Source organism: Electrona antarctica (assembly GCF_951216825.1).
Source record: "Electrona antarctica genome assembly, chromosome: 11".
Taxonomy (NCBI): Eukaryota; Metazoa; Chordata; class Actinopteri; order Myctophiformes; family Myctophidae; genus Electrona; species Electrona antarctica.
The window spans coordinates 9713816-9728922 of NC_136792.1; the positions used below are offsets into that span (position 1 = coordinate 9713816).

Here is a 15107-nt window from a genome sequence, read left to right on the forward strand (position 1 = left end):
TGTGACACACAAACATACACGTTACTACAATAATCATTCTAATATGGAGGGGAGAACAGAACACAACGGAGACATCGATTCTTTCACCTGACCATTATATCACTATGTGATTAATTCTTGTTTATTCCATCGCAACCGAACCGCAGTGTTATGAGCACGTGGAGAACACAAGTTGTGAACTGTAAATAAATTGATATTAAAATAGGCGTCAAAAGGCGAGGAGGGTGTTTGGACCAGCAGGCGATCTCGGCGGTAAAAGAGTTGGAGTTTGCTAGAATTATCTGCCTAGATACTGTCTCCACAAAGGAAACCAACCTAAAATCTGTTGTCTGTCTGTCTGTCTGTCTGTCTGTCTGTCTGTCTGTCTGTAGTCAATAAGTCACCCTGTGAGAAGCTCATCAGCAAGGGAAGCCTGTCCCTGGGCAGCTCTGCATCCCTTCCTGCCCAGACAGGAAGTAGGGAAAATATGCCGATGCTCAACACCAAGATCCTCTATCCCAGTAAGACCTCCTTCCCCTTCTCTATCCCAGTAAGACCTCCTTCCCCTTCTCTATCCCAGTAAGACCTCCTTCTCCTTCTCTATCCCAGTAAGACCTCCTTCTCCTTCTCTATCCCATTAAGACCTCCTTCTCCTTCTCTATCCCAGTAAGACCTCCTTCCCCTTCTCTATCCCAGTAAGACCTCCTTCTCCTTCTCTATCCCAGTAAGACCTCCTTCTCCTTCTCTATCCCAGTAAGACCTCCTTCTCCTTCTCTATCCCATTAAGACCTCCTTCTCCTTCTCTGTCCCAGTAAGACCTCCTTCTCTATCCCAGTAAGACCTCCTTCTCCTTCTCTATCCCAGTAAGACCTCCTTCTCTATCCCAGTAAGACCTCCTTCTCTATCCCAGTAAGACCTCCTTCTCCTTCTCTATCCCAGTAAGACCTCCTTCTCTATCCCAGTAAGACCTCCTTCTCTATCCCAGTAAGACCTCCTTCTCTATCCCAGTAAGACCTCCTTCTCTATCCCAGTAAGACCTCCTTCTCTATCCCAGTAAGACCTCCTTCTCCTTCTCTATCCCAGTAAGACCTCCTTCTCTATCCCAGTAAGACCTCCTTCTCTATCCCAGTAAGACCTCCTTCTCCTTCTCTATCCCATTAAGAAATAATTTTATTCTCCTTTTGTATTTTTGTTTTATTTAGACCAGTGTTCAGACTTGCTCTATTGGATTCTGACAGTGGGTACGTTTACATGAGGTCTTTCAACCCCTCTTAATTCCGAATAGAAGTTAAATCCTATTAAACGTTGTCATGTAAACACCTACAAAAACTTAAATCCGAATGAAAATGCTCGATGCGATTTAAAAACCATTCCGATGTCACTGGCCGGATTATTCCGATGTTCAATGCGATTGAAAGAAAATTGGACTCATGTATACACTGCTTCGGATGTAAATTCATTCTGGTCTTTCTGAGCATGCTCATTTCCAAGGCGCTCCAACTCCAAGGCGCTCATATCCAAGGCGCGCCGAGGAGTTTGCACATAGAGCGCGTTATTTCGTGCATTTTGCAGATCCGAAATCCACACAAAAAAAACGTGGAGCAGCAGCAGCAGTGGTGATGATCCCCCTGATCTGTGAGTGTTCAAAGATCCAACCGTCCCGAGTTGGGTATCACTCTGATAATTTTCAAACATGTTTGAAAGGCCTATAGGTTATATAGCCAGCCTATATGTATCTGGATGCTTCATGCTACTGTAGGCTAAGTGCATCGGGGGACTCACAGAAAGACGGAGGAGAGAGAGGACGAAATCCCGTCAGTCCGCTGTTCAGTAATCTCTCTCTCACACACACACGCACACACACAGTCCCAAGAATACGCTATTATCGCGCTATCCTATGTCCATCCTATCCCTTTAAACTTTTATAACTTGCCTATTCCAAGTTGCAACCAAAACGTCATGAAACATAACGGCTTTGCAGTTTAATTGTATTGATGACCAGCTGCCTGCAATCAATCTAGTATTAAACACCCAATTGGTAGCCTACTTTATGCCATAATGATGCGGCGATGGTGTATCGTGCAGATAAGCTATGCATTATATGCTTTATGCGATGTACAGATGGGACACGTTGTCAGCCTGTAGATCAGCGCTTACAACGCTTGGCGTGTGTTGTAGGGAGAGGGCACATATGGGGCTAGGCGTGTGTGTGTGTGTGTGTGTTCAACAGTCTCTCTCTCTCTCTCTCTCTCTCTCTCTCTCTCTCTCTCTCTCTCTTCACGTGAATTAACATGTATCATGTCTTATATCACATCTCCTTGTAAACGCTCATTCAGAATGACCATTTCCCATGTAAACACGCAGCAAAAAACATTACTTCGGATGCATTTTATTCGGAAGTATTTATTCGGAATGATCAGCCTGCATGTAACCGCGGCCATTGTTCAGAGTTTCATTCTAATTCAACAGTACTCCAGCTGTAGTTTCACTGATTAACACCAGCTGTAGTTTCACTGATTATCACCAGCTGATTTCACTGATTATCACCAGCTGATTTCACTGATTATCACCAGCTCGTTTCACTGATATCACGCAGCTCATTTCATCGATTAAGATCAGCTGAATTACATTGATTACACCATTTGATTTCAGTGATTAAAACCAGCTGATTCCACTGATTAAAACCAGCCGATTTCACTTATTAAAACCAGCTGATTTCACTGATTTAAAACAAGCTGATTTCACTGATTAAAACAAGCGGATTTCACTGATTAAAACAAGCGGATTTCACAGAATAAAACAAGCGGATTTCACAGAATAAAACCAGCCGATTTAACTGAATTACACCAGCTGACTCCAGTGATTAACACCAGATTGTTTGTACTTCTCTATCCCAGTAAGACCTCCTTCTCCTTCTCTATCCCAGTAAGACCTCCTTCTCCTTCTCTATCCCAGTAAGACCTCCTTCTCTATCCCAGTAAGACCTCCTTCTCTATCCCAGTAAGACCTCCTTCTCTATCCCAGTAAGACCTCCTTCTCCTTCTCTATCCCAGTAAGACCTCCTTCTCTATCCCAGTAAGACCTCCTTCTCTATCCCAGTAAGACCTCCTTCTCTATCCCAGTAAGACCTCCTTCTCCTTCTCTATCCCAGTAAGACCTCCTTCTCTATCCCAGTAAGACCTCCTTCTCTATCCCAGTAAGACCTCCTTCTCCTTCTCTATCCCAGTAAGACCTCCTTCTCCTTCTCTATCCCAATAAGACCTCCTTCTCTATCCCAGTAAGACCTCCTTCTCTATCCCAGTAAGACCTCCTTCTCTATCCCAGTAAGACCTCCTTCTCTATCCCAGTAAGACCTCCTTCTCCTTCTCTATCCCAGTAAGACCTCCTTCTCCTTCTCTATCCCAGTAAGACCTCCTTCTCCTTCTCTATCCCAGTAAGACCTCCTTCTCTATCCCAGTAAGACCTCCATCTCCTTCTCTATCCCAGTAAGACCTCCTTCTCTATCCCAGTAAGACCTCCTTCTCTATCCCAGTAAGACCTCCTTCTCTATCCCAGTAAGACCTCCTTCTCTATCCCAGGAAGACCTCCTTCTCTATCCCAGGAAGACCTCCTTATCCTTCTCTATCCCAGTAAGACCTCCTTCTCCTTCTCTATCCCAGTAAGACCTCCTTCTCTATCCCAGTAAGACCTCCTCTATCCCAGTAAGACCTCCTTCTCCTTCTCTATCCCAGTAAGACCTCCTTCTCTATCCCAGTAAGACCTCCTTCTCTATCCCAGTAAGACCTCCTTCTCCTTCTCTATCCCAGTAAGACCTCCTTCTCTATCCCAGTAAGACCTCCTTCTCTATCCCAGTAAGACCTCCTTCTCCTTCTCTATCCCAGTAAGACCTCATTCTCCTTCTATATCCCAGTAAGACCTCCTTCTCCTTCTCTATCCCAGTAAGACCTCCATCTCCTTCTCTATCCCAGTAAGACCTCCTTCTCCTTCTCTATCCCAGTAAGACCTCCTTCTCTATCCCAGTAAGACCTCCTTCTCTATCCCAGTAAGACCTCCTTCTCTATCCCAGTAAGACCTCCTTCTCCTTCTCTATCCCATTAAGAACTAATTTTATTCTCCTTTTGTATTTTTGTTTTATTTAGACCAGTGTTCAGACTTGCTCTATTGGATTATGACAGTGTTCAGAGTTTCATTCTAATTCAACAGTACTCCAGCTGTAGTTTCACTGATTAACACCAGCTGTAGTTTCACTGATTATCACCAGCTGATTTCACTGATTATCACCAGCTGATTTCACTGATTATCACCAGCTCGTTTCACTGATATCACGCAGCTCATTTAATCGATTAAGATCAGCTGAATTACATTGATTACACCATTTGATTTCAGTGATTAAAACCAGCTGATTTCACTGATTAAAACCAGCCGATTTCACTGATTTAAACGAGCTGATTTCACTGATTTAAACGAGCCGATTTCACTGATTAAAACTAGCCGATTTCACTGATTTAAACGAGCTGATTTCACTGATTTTAAACGAGCTGATTTCACTGATTTAAACGAGCTGATTTCACTGATTTAAACGAGCTGATTTCACTGCTTTAAACCAGCTGATTTCACTGATTTAAACCAGCTGATTTCACTGATTAAAACCAGCCGATTTCACTGATTTAAACTAGCTGATTTCACTGATTTAAACGAGCGGATTTCACTGATTAAAACCAGCCGATTTCACTGATTTAAACGAGCTGATTTCACTGATTTAAACGAGCTGATTTCACTGATTAAAACCAGACGATTTCACTGATTTAAACGAGCTGATTTCACTGATTTAAACGAGCTGATTTCACTGATTTAAACGAGCTGATTTCACTGATTAAAACGAGCTGATTTCACTGATTAAAACCAGCTGATTTCACTGATTAAAACCAGCTGATTTCACTGATGAAAACAAGCTTATTTCACTGATTAAAACAAGCTGATTTCACTGATTAAAATAATCGGATTTCACAGAATAAAACCAGCCGATTTAACTGAATTACACCAGCTGACTCCAGTGCTTAACACCAGATTGTTTGTACATGTGCGCAGGTCTCAGGGCAGGTATATCAGGTTCTCTGTCCAGTAGTTCCTTCATCAGCCGACTGTTGGTCAACGCAGACCCTTTCAACTATGACCCTGACAACATGTAAGTCCATCACGCTTTTATCACAGGCCTTTACATCATTTGCACATTCTATTTCTGTTGTGCTGTTCATGTATTCTACTGTAATTTACTCTGTTCCATTGCAGAGACTGCTATACAGAAAAGTGCGTGATGAATAACTACTTTGGCATTGGTCTGGATGCAAAAATCTCTCTGGATTTCAACAACAAGAGAGATGAACACCCAGAGAAATGCAGGTAATGATAATGTTGTATATTTATATTTTTAGGGATTATTACATAGGACCACAATGTAACCAAGTTCCCAGGAGGTTTTTTTTGTGTTATGCTTTAGCTTTAATGTCTTACTGTACCTTGTGCTGTTCACATTTCTGACTAATAAAGTAGTCAATCAATCATGTCTTGGATAAATGCAGTGTATGAATCAGCCTTATGGGTGTAATGTCCCTTTCTCTTTGGGTGCCAAGTACGAGATATTCTGGAGTGCCAGATCAACATACAGTGTATGGAATGAATTCTGTATTGGCCATATATGGAGCAAGTGTCTTGAGTGTACAGGGTTCGATCATATGGCACTTGTGTGTGTGTGTGTGTGTGTGTGTGTGTGTGTGTGTGTGTGTGTGTGTGTGCGTTCAGGAGTCGCACTAAGAACATGATGTGGTATGGTGTTCTGGGTACCAGGGAGCTGCTACACAGAACCTACAAGAACCTGGAACAGAGGGTTCTACTCGAGGTAAGGAGACAACGGGTGTTTAACACATTTAGGCCTGACGTCGAAATTAAAAAAATGTCTTCAAAATCCTGACAGTTTTCTGAAAAAACCTTATGTTTCTGTATCAGTGGTCAATATGGTCAGTATCAGTGGTCAGTATCAGTGCTCAATATTTCATGTCAAGGACCCCAGAAATTATATGTAATATGCCTCCTCCCCCCCATCTGAAAATATGTTGTTCCAGGGACCTCCCCAGAAGCAAAGATTCAAGTTAAAATGTTCACTCTGTAATAATATATATTCAAAGACATGAGGCACATTTTCACGATTTTTCAAAAATAGCAGATCTACAAGTTAAAGAAAACAGCTTGTGCGAAACTCCCCTTTAACATGTACAATAACTGTGTGTGTGTGTGCGTGTGTGCATGCAGTGTGATGGTCGTCCCATTCCGTTGCCCAGTCTACAGGGCATTGCTGTGTTGAACATTCCCAGCTATGCAGGAGGGACCAACTTCTGGGGAGGAACGAAGGAGGATGATGTAAGTTACTGTCTACACTAGGGATGTGCCGATGAGACAATTTGGCCGATATCGATATCCGATATAATTAATTGCAATTATGGCCGATAACCGATATAACCGATGTCGATATGATCTCATTCTGTATTTAAAAATATATATAAAAAAAAAAAGGCTGAATTTGAAAAAAGCAATGCCTCTGTTCCAAAACTAGGGATGCACCGTTATTGAAATGTTTGCTCACATCCCAACATCAACAGCTTGAATGTAGTATTATTTTTATTTTTATGTTCCAACTATTGACTCTTTCGAAAGCTTCCCCAGAAAACACTGGTATAATGTGCAGCCTTCATCATCGCAAAAGGCTATTTTCAGGCTTTTTTTAATTTACTTTTCAACAGAATTATAATAAAATTAAATATCTGCTAAATCCGATATTATTTTACCGATTAATTGGTTCAAGGCCAATATCTGCCGATACCGATGTGTTTGCCCATTAATCTCCCATCAATAACTACAGTATGTACTAGGGCATTAAGCAACTAGTCGACTAGTTTACTAGTCTAGTGTCGACTAGTTTACTAGTCGACTAGTAAATCCACTAGTCGACCTTGTTGGTACTAGTTGATAAGAAAAAAAATATTTATAAAAAAAATAATAATAATAGGTAGTTAAACAACTAGTCGATTAGTAAACTAGGCAACTAGTCAACTAGTAAAAATGACTAGAAGTGAATGCCCTAGTATGTACTGTACCTCTCTGGGTCAAAGGAGAAGAGAAGTATATTCTCTGCCAGTGTTGTTTTTGGCAGCAAATTTCCATTTTAGTTTTTAGTTAGTTTTAGTCATAGTCTCTTGAATAGTTTTCATTTAGTTTTAGTCACATTTTAGTCACCTGGAATGTTTTAGTGTTATTCTAGTTTTAGTCGACTAAATATCATACTATTTTAGTCGACTAAATCTACAGTTGATTTAGTCGACTAAAATGTATTTTGGCGGGCCTTGATGCCATTGTAATGAGTGTTTTTAGACTTGCTGAAAATAGCCGATCTACAAGCTCACAGCGCGTCGCAGTGCGACGTGCTGTGAGCTTGTAGATCAGCTATTTGCAGCATGCAGACCAAGTGTAAAATGACTTTTACTGGATCTCTTGTCCTCTAGTCCCTTTCTAACATTTTAGTCTAGTTTTTGTTTGTCGACAAAATTGTCAGTATATTTAGTCTTGGTTTTAGTCATCGTAGCTTAGTTTTTATTTAGTTTCCATTTAGTTTTTGTCAGTGAAAAAAGGTAGTCGACGAGCATTTTTCTTAGTTTTAGTCGACAAAAACAACACTGACTCTCTTATTGTGCATAATGCACCAACAAAACCCTCATATCAAATGATGTGGGGACAGCTGACATAAGCTACAAAAAAACAAGAGAACTAAATCTTTACGGGTCACCTTGTATGTGTCTGTTTATTTCTCTCTCTATGATTGGCATACATGGAACTAATGTTCTACATTGTAGAACATTAGTTCCATGTATGCCAATCAGAAGCATGTAAACACCTGTGTTGGTCAACCGACATGGCAGGTGTAGAGACTACATCTGAGACTCATGGCAGGTGTAGAGACTACATCTGAGACTCATGGCAGGTGTGGTGACTACATCTGAGACTCATGGCAGGTGTGGTGACTACATCTGAGACTCATGGCAGGTGTGGTGACTACATCTGAGACTCATGGCAGGTGTAGAGACTACATCTGAGACTCATGGCAGGTGTAGAGACTACATCTGAGACTCATGGCAGGTGTAGAGACTATATCTGAGACTCATGGCAGGTGTGGTGACTACATCTGAGACTCATGGCAGGTGTGGTGACTACATCTGAGACTCATGGCAGGTGTAGAGACTACATCTGAGACTCATGGCAGGTGTAGAGACTACATCTGAGACATGGCAGGTGTAGTGACTACATCTGAGACTCATGGCAGGTGTAGAGACTACATCTGAGACTCATGGCAGGTGTGGTGACTACATCTGAGACTCATGCACAGACTTGGCTGGCAATGGATTCACGTCATGAGTTGCTCTAAACCAATAACGTATAATAGACTTGGTTCAAAAGCACCTCAAATGTCTCTCAATCTTCCTCTTTATACTATCTCCCCACTCGCTCTCTCTCTCGTCCCTCTAGTCTACGGGGAAATGGGGGTGGGGTGGTGTGCGTGCGTGCGTAAAGGGGGGGATGGTAGCCGTACGTGAACATAGAATAGCCGCTGCCATTCATTGGAGCGACCTCATTGGCCACTGCAGTTAACAGCGCGCTCAAATACGGAGCATGTCAAACAAAGCACTGTGCACACACACAGTGGCCTCTCCAATATGGCACAGTGTATGTATCATCTATATGGCAAAGCGCTGATTATCAAAACATAAAACTATAATAGTAAATACTAAACGGTGTGTGCGTCGCACACTGGTACACAGACCAGAATAGAGAACACAACAGGAGAGGGGGCATCATTGGCACACAGCGCCAGCAGCAGCGCGCAGCACAGCGGCCCGGGAACACAATACAAAATATAACATTAACACTGGCAGTCTATATATTATCATCACAGCAGCCAGCAGCAGTTTGGCACATCATCAGAATACAATCTGCATTACCTTCCACGTGAACCTTCTCCTCCTCCTCCAACTCGATAACGTTCTCATGTTAGTTTGTTACTTATTTTCTGAGCCATGCAAATAAACAACAACCCGCACTGACCGGAGACGGAGAGGTTCATATGATGTGCCCCGCGCGTAAAGCTAAACCAGAAATTCATGCGTCACCACGGATGTAGCCTCGGAAAGCCAGACGTTTTATTTCCAGCACGGAGGTGAGGGGGATATCGTTTGGGGATAAAGTTTCCGCGCTTCTATCTGTTACTTCTCTGACACAGCACAGTTCAAAAATTCAAATTCAGCCAGTCAATAGTGGGACACCGCGCGCTGAGAGCCACAGCTGCAGTTGTTTTTTAATTAAGGGCGCGTTCTGAATGCAATGCAAACTAATAGGCGAGTGCGCTCCGGTGCATATGCAAAGGGAAATAATGACTCATGTCCGTGACAATAATCAATGCTACAGTTTGAATTCTGTACACACGCACACATAGAGCAAACAATATGATATGGGGAAAACTTTTTTTTTTTTCAACTTTCGACTTCTCCTAATCTGAATCGACTTGTGTTAATGAAATCGATAAATCGATTTTTTTTTAGTGAATGCCCTAGTAGGTACTAGGTAGGTAGCTTTTGCATACTTTGAGCTGCAGTTGATAAGATTAATAATACTAGTCCTTACCTGTTTAGAAGATGGATCATAGCCTATTATTGATGCATGCATTTTGAGGCAGGCGGTCTGTTCAAACACCCAAAAACATGAGGTTTGTTTAATGCCGGGATAGCTGAGGGGACAACACACTACTAAAACTGAATGGCAAGCTTTGTCCTGATGGCATGAGGTTGAAAAAGCGATACAGGGTATGATCAGTGTCACGTGACGTGCTATATAATATTGAAAGTGCTAGCCGTGTGATGGCCCGACGGAGCATGTGTCAGATCGATTGCCCCCCCCCCCCCCCCCCCCCCACCCTCCCCAGAATAAGAATGCTGGGGTTCAAGTGGTTAATATCAACCCCTGTTCTGTCTGTCTCTCTCTGTCTCTCTGTCTCTCTCTCTCACTCTCTCTCTCTCTCTCTCTCTCTCTCTCTCTCTACGTCTGTCTCTGTCTCTCTCTCTGTCTCTCTCTCTCTCTCTGTCTCTGTCTCTCTCTCTCTGTCTGTCTCTGTCTCTCTCTGTCTCTCTCTGTCTCTCTCTGTCTCTCTCTCTCTCTCTCTCTGTCTGTCTCTGTCTCTCTCTCTCTCTCTCTGTCTCTCTCTGTCTCTCTCTGTCTCTCTCTGTCTCTCTCTCTCTCTCTCTCTCTCTCTCTCTCTCTCTCTCTCTCTCTCCATCTGTCCAGATGTTCACTGCTCCATCGTTTGATGATAAAGTGTTGGAGGTGGTTGCTGTGTTTGGCAGCATGCAGATGGCCGTGTCGAGAGTTATCAACCTACAACATCATCGCATCGCGCAGGTCTGTCTGTCTGTCTGTCTGTCTGTCTGTCTGTGTCTGTCTGTCTGTCTAGGTATGTACAGTATACTATAGGTATGTATCTGGTAGGGCATTAAGCAACTAGTCGACTATTACACTAGTCAACTAGTAAATCAACTAGTCGACCTTGTTGGTACTAGTTGACTAAGTTTTTTTTTCATTTCTTTTTTGTAGGCCTCAAGATCAGGTAGATTATAGTTATAGTCACCAATGTACACAGTTTTTAAATGTACAAATATTTATTTCCCAAAAAAAAATGACCAGAAGTGTCTCTCTACTAAACGGTCCTCTCTACCTGTCTGTTCCTGTGTGTAGTGTCTCTCTACCTGTCTGTTCCTGTGTGTAGTGTCTCTCTACTAAACGGTCCTCTACCTGTCTGTTCCTGTGTGTAGTGTCTCTACTAAACGGTCCTCTACCTGTCTGTTCCTGTGTGTAGTGTCTCTACTAAACGGTCCTCTCTACCTGTCTGTTCTGTGTGTAGTGTCTCTACTAAACGGTCCTCTCTACCTGTCTGTTCCTGTGTGTAGTGTCTCTACTAAACTGTCTCTCTACCTGTCTGTTCCTGTGTGTAGTGTCTCTACTAAACGGTCCTCTCTACCTGTCTCTTCCTGTGTGTCTCTCTACTAAACGGTCCTTTCTACCTGTCTGTTCCTGTGTGTAGTGTCTAGAAGTGTCTCTCTACTAAACGGTCCTCTCTACCTGTCTGTTCCTGTGTGCAGTGTCGTACGGTCAAGATCACTATCCTGGGCGATGAAGGCGTTCCTGTGCAGGTGGACGGGGAGGCATGGCTTCAACCTCCAGGATTCATTAAGATCGTCCACAAGAACCGCACTCAGACCCTCACCAGAGACCGAGTCAGTACCCGCCAGACCACTGTTGTTCGTTTTAATTTGAGTTTTAGTTAGTTTTATCATGAGTGCATAACTAGTTTTAGGAATTGACTAGTTATAGTTTTCTTTTTATTTAGATTTTGTCTTAGTTTGTCAGGTATTAGGAGGAAAGCCTTGATTTATAGGAGTTAAAAGGGTAGGATATAATAATGCATGACATCAGAACTGATTTACAAAACATGTTATTTAATTAAAGGTCCCATTTTGAGAAAAGCCAGTCAGAAAATGTAGAAAATCTAGTTTTTTGTTGTTTTTCTAACTAATAATTTTAATCCCACCATTTTGCAACCCATTTTTTCACCCAGTGTCAAATTATGTAATGAAATCCTGGGCGCTCCTGAGGTGGACTGACCTCATGCTTCCTTCTATGCATGAGGAGTCCAAGCTGCTTCTTTTCACCTGACAGGGGGGGGGGGGGGGGGATTTCCCCGGCCAGACGTAGCGCATGGAAGGAACATTTTATTCTGAACAGTTCCTTTCCCCTCCATCAGGCGCCCCGGCTGGCCATGGGGAGGCAGTTTAGAGATCAGGATTACTGCATGTTTTTTTTGTGAGGGTACCTACCCTAGGGCAGGGGTTCTCAACCCCTCGGGGGGTCGCCGAATTATTTTGGGGGGGTCCCCAAATTATTTAAAAATGTTCTTTTTTGCAACTGAATGGCTGGAAAAATGGAAATGAAGAGTTTACATATAGTACACATAGTACATGCATACACCTTCCCTAATGATTATATCTGGTTTCAGTATTTATTTATGGTGTATTGTCTCTATTATTAAGGTTATTGTAGCAGTCAATTTATATTGGGGGTCTGGAGGGGGCGGGGCGGGGGTCCCGAGACATTGCCAAAGTATTTCCGGGGGTCCCCGGCCAAAAACGTTGAGAACCCCTGCTCTAGGCGACACGGGGAGAACATAGTGGTAACTAGTTTTTGATCGCAAATGAGTTGAGCTTGCCCTCTAGTGGCCTGTTTGCATAGCTCCCGGCAGCCATCGTGGACGCCATCTTGTAAATGATGCCTTTCCAGTACCAGTACTAGTACACATCTTTGTATGTTATTTAGCATACCAAACATACAACAGAATCCTGACCTATACTATACTGACCTATCTAATAATGCATTCATTGCAAACGGACGGACCACTAGGGGGCAAGCCCAACTCGTTTGCGATGTTTTTTTTAAAACCTTATGCCCATACCTAACCATCATGCCAAAACATCTAAAAGTAGTCAACAAGTGCAGGATTTTTATGTTTTATTTTTTATTTTTTTACATAATATACCTTCCCAGCTATTGAGGTTGTGATATATTGTATTATACCAATGCCATGGCTCTGTGGCATATTGAGGTTGTGATATATTGTATTATACCAATGCGTGGCGTTTGAGTTACTCTGCTTCATGTGGGTGTTTACAGGCGTTTGAGAGCACTCTTAAGTCCTGGGAAGACAAACAGAGATGTGAGTTCCCCCGCCCACAAGCATCCCTCCAATCCCAGCCTGAGATTGTGTCAGAGGAAGAAGCCAATCAGATTGCTCTGTTCGGACAGGCTGCTGGAGCACTTATACACAGGTAAAAGTGTGTGTGTGTGTGTGTGTGTGCGTGTGCGCGCGGTGTTATTGATTTTTATATTTTTTCCATTATAATTTCCCAGCCCTAACAGTTGGCTTTAAATGTCATGATCGACCATTAGTTAGGAAGAAAATATGAAGCCTGTGGTTATGATGTGTGAGATGACATTGTATTAAAACAACTTTATATTGTGTGTGTGTGACTGTGTGTGTGTGTGTGTGTGTGTGTTAGTATCCGTGAGGTGGCCCAGTCTCATCCCGCTCTGGAACAGGAGTTGGCCCACGCTGTCAACGCTAGCTCTAAAGCTATGGACGTGGTTTATGCTAGCTCCAAGAACTCTGGGGTACGAAGCGTCTCATCACAGCTGCATGGAACATACAAACAAATGTCTTTAATAGCAACAAAATGATTTCTAGTCGTCAAAAACTATAATTGGCAATTTGTCATTAGTCGAACTCGAAATGTGTTATATTGTCCATATGTTTGAGTTAAAGCTGCTATAAGCAATAATACAGTGTCAACATTTTAATGACCTTTTATTTATTTTATTTTTTTGGTATTCAGACACTCAGCAATTGGCCGATTTGCCTTCCTTCCTTTGCTTCCTGATTGGTTAGTCATTGCGACTGGTTTTTTTTTCGACCAATGTTTAGAAATCCATGTCGTAAAACCCGTATCTCCTCTAGCTAAAGAGTGCTGGGTTACGCCTCAAAAATAGCTGATCTACAAGCTCTCAACGCGTCGCAGTGCGACGTGTTGTGAGCTTGTAGATCTGCTATTTTTGTCCAAAAGTGCCCTCCTTAGGGGATTTCACCCCCTGCCTCTCTAACCCTCCCTGCTGTCTGTGTCTCCAGGTGCTCAGCTGCAGTGTGGTGGTCCAGATGGTCAGTAATGTCAAAGCTCTCCACAGTGAAACAGGACTGCTGCTGTCAGGGAAAATGTCTATGGTACGTCGTTTGTCTTCGCTTGTTTTTACGGATGACTTAAGTTTACATTCCTCTCATATTATTGCACATTATATAAAATGGTTGCTCCTTGGATGTTGATTGGACTCTGTTCTACAGTGACATTTTGACATATTCCTGCCTTATTTTAATAATATAAAGACAATTAAAAAAATCACACCCATGTGAACTGAGTGGTGCAACTCTGTGTGGGGTCCCCGGGGGGGTCCCCGGAACTTCCAGATCAACAGGAACGCGCCCAGGGTGCCGGCCAGTGCAACACTATCTCTCTCTCTGTTTCTAGCACAACAGTGCCACTTTTGCCCCTACTGGTACCCTAGACATAGGGACGGACATAGGGATGGACATAGGGACATAGGGAGGGACAGACATTGCTGTTCCTTGGAGTGGTTGCACCACTCAAAAATTTAACCTTGATATTCGTGTTCTATACCACAGATTCTCATGACATTGATTTAACCTCTTTAAAATCATGTCAAATTAAATGTGCAAGCTCACAACACACCACATTGTGGAGCGAGATGTGAGCTTGTAGATCTGCCTTTTCTTTTTTTTTTACTTTTTGGAAAATGTTTGACAATAATGTTCAATTGCACAATCCCAAAAATGGAGACGCCACTCTGAGAACGTGTCTCTCCAAGTAAAAACTTCAAATGTAGTACTTTTTTTCCCCTCTCTCTTGTTCATTCTCTTATTTGTGCGTCTGCCTGTATAGCAGCTGGACGCCCCCCAACAGGACCAGTTGAGTTCAGCTCTGTCCCCAGTGGGACAGCACCTCCGCAGACTGGCTGACGTTCCCTGGTTATACCATCTGATAGAACCAGGAGACAATGAGGTAAAACGCTAGAACTCTGTGCCACATGGCGGAAAGCCTTGTTGTTCTCATTCTGAACGGACTAGTGTGATCGAGCCTTGGTCTAGGCTGCATACGCATGGGGAATTCGTCCCCCCAGATGAATGCTGAAACGAACACCAAGGCTGCGTTCGAATTCATAGGGTTGTTCCCTACTCCCTACTCCCCATACGGGGATCCAGACTCGGTGGACTCTAATAGTGATGATTTCGGACAATACTCCCTGTATGGGGAGCACCGAGTCTGACTCTGACGTCAATATCGGTAGAGGACGCTATAGGTACTATTAGTACAACTAGCAAAAGAAGTACTAGTAGTATTACTATGAGTAAAGAAGTA

General features: G+C 42.9%; 1 protein-coding gene across 2 annotated transcripts in view; it reads left to right on the forward strand.

Annotated features, from left to right (window-relative positions):
- dgkd (diacylglycerol kinase delta) overlaps nucleotides 1–15107 on the forward strand; it is a 57821-nt gene that overhangs the window by 38308 nt on the left and 4406 nt on the right. For both annotated transcript variants that reach the window (XM_079514510.1, XM_079514511.1), the window contains exons 17-27: nucleotides 372–500; nucleotides 5068–5164; nucleotides 5269–5379; nucleotides 5779–5875; nucleotides 6286–6393; nucleotides 10360–10473; nucleotides 11211–11345; nucleotides 12796–12950; nucleotides 13182–13293; nucleotides 13805–13897; nucleotides 14631–14750. In XM_079514510.1, coding sequence (XP_079370636.1) covers nucleotides 372–500; nucleotides 5068–5164; nucleotides 5269–5379; nucleotides 5779–5875; nucleotides 6286–6393; nucleotides 10360–10473; nucleotides 11211–11345; nucleotides 12796–12950; nucleotides 13182–13293; nucleotides 13805–13897; nucleotides 14631–14750 — 1271 coding nt within the window. The remainder of the gene's footprint in view (nucleotides 1–371; nucleotides 501–5067; nucleotides 5165–5268; nucleotides 5380–5778; nucleotides 5876–6285; nucleotides 6394–10359; nucleotides 10474–11210; nucleotides 11346–12795; nucleotides 12951–13181; nucleotides 13294–13804; nucleotides 13898–14630; nucleotides 14751–15107) is intronic.